The sequence below is a fragment of the Aplidium turbinatum genome, chromosome 7, assembly GCF_918807975.1.
Source record: "Aplidium turbinatum chromosome 7, kaAplTurb1.1, whole genome shotgun sequence".
In the NCBI taxonomy this organism is placed as follows: Eukaryota; Metazoa; Chordata; class Ascidiacea; order Aplousobranchia; family Polyclinidae; genus Aplidium; species Aplidium turbinatum.
This window is the reverse complement of record NC_137478.1, coordinates 29,487,105-29,493,101: the sequence shown is the minus strand read 5'-3', so window position 1 is coordinate 29,493,101 and position 5,997 is coordinate 29,487,105. Positions and strand designations below refer to the sequence as shown.

Sequence of the window (5,997 nt, the reverse complement as noted above, 5' to 3'; positions counted from 1 at the left end):
GCAGTGTTTCCCAAACTCGATTTGACGAAAACAACATTCTTGCAATAAACCACACCGAAAGTTAAAAAAGAAAACAGGGCATCTGAGGCAGCAGCTAGGTGAGTCGCTGTAAAGTTGTCATATTTATAAAGTATAGGCTAGGCCTATCTGGAAGCATTGAGTCAAACAAAAATTTAAGTAGATTTACACAGAATAAATGACACGGGCTGCATAAAAGCCAGAGCATGCACTGAGAGAGCGCTCGAGGTTCCGATTATTATTGTTTGACAATGATAATAAGTTATTTCGTAAAACTAACACATCAAACCTGCTCATCTGCTTCAGTAAACAAGGGGTTCCGTTGACAAAATGAGAAATCGTTTTGCTGCATTTTGTAAGAGTAGCCTATTAGCTTGTTGTGAGAAACCAGAAAAACTTGTTGGAAGACGTGCTTACTTTTTATAATAACCACTTAGGTTACAAAGCTGCTTGTGGGGGTTTTATTTCTTTTGTCAATGGCCATCTCTCTGTGACAATGGTTTTACGATGGAAGTAACATAGGGTTTGTGTTTTAGAACTCTAGTCATTACAATGTTGTTTCTGTTTTGGAATAAAAAAGTCATTTGATAAATTGTGACATAACTAATGATAAGAGACGGCGTGTCGCGAAGGATGCGTTTAATTTATTATCGATTGCAAGGTAGGCTATGCTACCGTTCTAGTGTTACGCAACTTCGAATAACTACTGCTTTGCTTCGAAGCAAAATAACTTATCGATTAGGCTGACGATTGCATTTCGGACACAAGCTATTCCACGAACTCAGTGGTTTTCAACCTGGGCTCGCAACCCCTGTGAGGGTCGCCACTGATTTTTCTAGGGTCGCGAGGCGTCTTAAAATCCAATGTGTTGTTTTCATTTTGTTTGGCAGAAAAGATTAAACATCGTGTTTTTTTGCAATCGACCATTCCTCGACCTGATGTTATCGTTTAATCTTTCAGACGTTGCAAGGCTTCAACAATAGGAAAGCACTTGATATTTTTCACCGAGTTCTTGTACCTTGCTTTGTGAAGGCTACATTGATTGCTCTGAGAGGGTCGCGGTGGAAAAAAGCTTGATTCATTTTTTCTTGATTTTATTATTTTATTAATTTCGATTTATTTTTTGCAATATCTTCAAAAAATGATACACATCACAATCTTTCAAAGAGATAGTCTGCCCGCATTTAGAGGTGAGACCGGGACATAACAAGGGATCACTAAATCCCCTGGGTGAGAGCAAAAGTAGAAGATATAGAATTTTAATTTTGCTTTGGTTGTAACGCTTCACATAGTTAGGCTACCGTACTTTTAAAAATAACCCAGCAGTGAGCAACAATTGTCAGAATAGCAAATGTTTCAATTCATCACAAAATGAGACTTGGAGGTCGAAGTAGAGAATTGAAATATGATTTGCTTTGGCCAGTCAACGGTTTTACGCCACAACCTATTTGACACGCGTCAATGATCATTGTTGTGAACTTGCTGCCCTTTCTTTTTATGACATCACTTATCCAAAAGTCGATTTAGTTTAAGGGACCAGAGAAAGCTCTGCAAGAGTACAAACATTTTATGGGCAAAAATTGTATTTTCAAAAGCTTTTGATTTTTTTTTCAAAAGGATCTCGTTGTACTATTATGGAAGCTACGGGCCTCTCTGATCCCTGGTTTCAGCACCTTTCCAGGGAGCTATTTTTTTTCACACCAATTGAAAAGGAAGACGTAAAAACCGCTATGCGTACTGCGTAGCCTATAGTATTTATTTTCTATCAAAATGCACTGTTGTTTCCTATGACACGCAGCAACAAAAATAACAGTATTTAGTTTTTCATCATGGTAGCTTCCGGAATGTTAGCCGGTCGCCAATTCGGAGTGGTTTAACCACTTTTACGAACCTGCTTTTCCTCTTCACAAGTTTTCGTAGCCTATTGGATACACTATTACCGCGATTGGATTAAAATTTTCGGAAAATGATAACAGCAGTCGTGTCTAGAAAGTTTGAAATCATTTCTGATAATTTGGATAAGAGCTCAGGCTCAGTTCAGTTGTTCAGTTCAGTTCAGTTGTTTTTTTATTTCTGACCATCATATCAAAACAATACACGTCAACATAGCAAAGGTCAAGAAAAAGGTAGAAGCGACAAAACGCGAACGTTAAAACGTGCTTGTGATCGAAGTAAGTTATTGAGTTGAAAAAAATTTGGCACGGTCGCAACACCTTCAGAAAAATTTAAGATATAAAGGGAAAATAAAAAAATAAAAAATGTTACAAAACAAATAAACATATATAGGCTATAACTTTATTAGCCTACATAACTTTAGCTGATATATTGAAGATTTGTATGGACAGTTGCTGTGAAGATCGGCCATGGTGCGTTATCAAGAGTGCTGATGGTCGTAAGGGGAACACGTCTTGATGCGTTTAGCTCATAGCAAAGAGCAAGGCAGGCAAAGAAAACCCCACAAAGAAATCCTACCACGGGCAAAGCCATTTCAAGCGCAACGCACCAGGCCTTGCACGACTTACAAAATAGATAGGCTATAACTTGACGACATGAAACAATGACAAAAAACAAATAAATCAAACTAGCAAAAAACAACATCATCATCTTGCGGAAATTCAATTATACCCAGGGAAGTTATGTCTTAAAGATATCAAGCGTGCTTTGATAAAAGTTGCGTTGATAAAGCGATAATTTTAGACCCTAGTCAGCTAAACTCGCCACTTCCACATCTATCCAACGTTGGCTAACGTTGTATTAATGCAAAAATGACAGGCATCGCCAGCTGGGATGTAGTAGGGGTATGCCCCAGTAATATGATAAATTTGGGTTACCGTATGTTTTACACGTTAAACCATATTAAAGTGACAAAAAATATCCAATTTGGCATATTACGTTAAAAAAATAAATAAACAATCAGACAATAGCATGACGATCCAGTCCAAGATATTGAAATAAAACAACTGGTTGGAGCACATGGCCACCGCTTCACCGAAAGATGGAGATTGGTCAAAAAGGATGGAAAAACTTCTGCAGACTCTGTAGAACTTCTGTGGACAAAAAACACAAGAACCAGAAGGCCAGTAGGAGTACTTACAATCTTACTATTTTGCTAATAAATCTACACACATTGGCTTATCATTGCTGGGCAATAAAAAAAAAATATTAGTATGTTTGGTGCATGATGTAAATGTAATGCTTAGATGGGATTATTTCAAGGAAGATTTAGCTTGTTTATTTTTGATTTAAAGCCTTTTACAGTTTTACATTCATTTCTTATAGTAAGGGAGACTGGGGTAAAGTGTGCAATGGGGTAAGATGAGCAACCCCTGTTTTTGGAAAAACGAGTCGGCGGAATTATTATTTTTTTATTCTGGATATATCACTCATAATACCACTTCATTCAATGTATTTGTTATGTCCACTGCGAGTTGCATTTTACAATGGCACGCAATTATATTGTTTATAATAAAAACAGAGAGAGACTGTTCACCAGGCATTTGGTAATAAAATTAATTTGCGTTCTTCTGGTGACTATTTACTAGGTTACCTCGTGATGTTAAAGATGATAACTAGCTTTTTTTCCGACGTTTCGTCAGTCAGCACGACTGACTTTATCAAGGTGGCTAAAACAGGTTAATACAACCTGTTCAGCAACGATGGCACAACACAAAAACATACTGATAAAATGAGTAAAGTAAAGCAGCAAGAATCAGAATTAAAACACGCAACAAGATACCTAGAGGTTAAACTAAATGCAGTGAATGCCTAAAACCAGTAGGCTACTTCCCGCAGCATAAATTTATCTATCTATTGGGCCACTGTCAAGAAACGTTGAAAAGACATCAGACAAGACAGAAAGCAATGGGATTAGCAATAACAATGGTACATAAACCAGAAGGCACAACATGCTCTTAACCAAAAAGATGGTCAGAATTTCCCCTCTGTGTACAACAAATTACTTTAACTTTAGCTTCACCTTTTCCATTCTCAGTGCGTCTTCTCTACCATTGTTATTGCTAATCCCATTGCTTTCTGTCTTGTCTGATGTCTTTTCAACGTTTCTTGACAGTGGCCCAATAGATAGATAAATTTACGCTGCGGGAAGTAGCCTACTGGTTTTAGGCATTCACTGCATTTAGTTTAACCTCTAGGTATCTTGTTGCGTGTTTTAATTCTGATTCTTGCTGCTTTACTTTACTCATTTTATCAGTATGTTTTTGTGTTGTGCCATCGTTGCTGAACAGGTTGTACGAGGTCCGGCTAAAAAGAAACGAGACTGGTGAATTTTAAAGTTTATTAAAACCCATAGCAAGTGAAGTTCACTTTGAATACGAAGTACAACTCTAATGTGACCTCTAACAGTCACCTTCAAAATATTTGCCATCGGCTTCCACGCACTTTGTCATTCTTCTTAACCATGCCCTGAAGCATTCTTCAAATTCCCCTTTTTCTATGGATTTGATGTGTGCCATCACGTTAGTTTTGATATCATCAACCCCTTCAAAGCGTGTTCCCTTTATTATCCCCTTCAATTTAGGAAACGGAAAAAAATCACAAGGAGCAAGGTATGGAGAGTAAGGTAGATGGTACAATGTGGTGATTTGCTTGGAGACCAAAAATTGCTTCACCATGAGGGATGTGTGAGCAAGTGCAGTGTCATGGTGCATTGTCAATGCCCAACTTTTCTACCAAAATGCTTCGGACTGTTTCTTTGTCAAGTCCAAGTTCGCCAGCCATAATTTGAATAGTGAGCCGGCGGTCACTGCAAACCAACTGACGAACCTTTTCGATGTTTGCATCTGTCTTGGAAGTGGAAGACCTTCCTGATTTGGGATCATCATCCACATCCTCCCTGCCCTCCACAAATCGCTTGTGCCATTCAAACACTCTTGCTCTCGACATGCAAGAATCACCATAAGCCTCACGCAACATCTTCAAAGTCTCTGTTGCTGTTTTTCCAAGTTTAACACAAAATTTGATGTTGATTCTTTGTTCAGTTGTCATTTTGCAAAATTGAAAACAAAATCACTTTATTCAATAAAAAAGTTTAATGGAAATTGTTGACAGATACTTTACCACCTTCACTTAACTTTCCCTAAAAACAAACGCAACAATATCATGGTGACAACACATCTGTTGAACACTTAACAGATGTTATGAAACTCTGTGAAAGCATTGCTTCGAGTGAGACTTTTGTATTAGACAATATGTGGCAACAGTCTCGTTTCTTTTTAGCCGGACCTCGTATTAACCTGTTTTAGCCACCTTGATAAAGTCAGTCGTGCTGACTGACGAAACGTCGGAAAAAAAGCTAGTTATCATCTTTAACATCACGAGGTAACCTAGTAAATAGTCACCAGAAGAACGCAAATTAATTTTATTATATTGTTTATGTCGAAAAATCGAAATTTTTATTTTTTTGCCAAAAACTGAATAACTTTATTGTTACACTATGTAAATCAAATCTGTTTTTTTGTATTGGTAAGTATAAAGTGTGAGAATATTCAATAAAACCTTCAGGTTGGTTAGTCTTGTAGTTTTTTAAATATTTGTAATTTTGTCAAAAAAATCATGATGGGGTAAAATGTGCAATGCTAGTTGACGTATCTTGGAGCAGTTGCTCAACTTACCCCAAAAGAAATAGCCTTAGCTTATTTAATGTTTGAACTGCTGAATTTGTGTCTTTTTAGGTTCGTATTCGATAAAAAAGCAGTGTTGTGTTGTAAAGCATAATGCCTCGTAATAATACAAACAAACTGACAGGGGAATGCTTCAACTTAATCGAATTGCACAACTTACCCCAGGTCATTGCTCAATTTACCCCATACAATTTATGCCGGGGTAAGTTGAGCAACACGCAAATAAGTATCAATATAAAAAAATATAAAAATCGCAAGGTGATAAAACTCAATTTAAAATGTAGCTGATTCATTAGTGCTTTAAGTTCACCTTCTTAAAATTTTCCAAAACAAACCGTTC

General features: G+C 37.1%; 1 protein-coding gene across 1 annotated transcript; it reads right to left on the bottom strand.

Annotated features, from left to right (window-relative positions):
• Positions 1-4,674: 4,674 nt before the first annotated feature.
• Positions 4,675-5,022, bottom strand: LOC145773915 (protein GVQW3-like). The gene has a single exon (XM_082585040.1). The coding sequence runs from the start codon at positions 5,020-5,022 to the stop codon at positions 4,675-4,677; it is 348 nt and encodes a 115-aa protein (XP_082441166.1).
• Between the last annotated feature and the right edge of the window lie 975 nt (positions 5,023-5,997).

Coding starts and splice junctions, on each gene's coding strand:
- LOC145773915 (XM_082585040.1), bottom strand. CDS start 5,022: ATGACAACTGAACAAAGAATCAACATCAAATTTTGTGTTAAACTTGGA.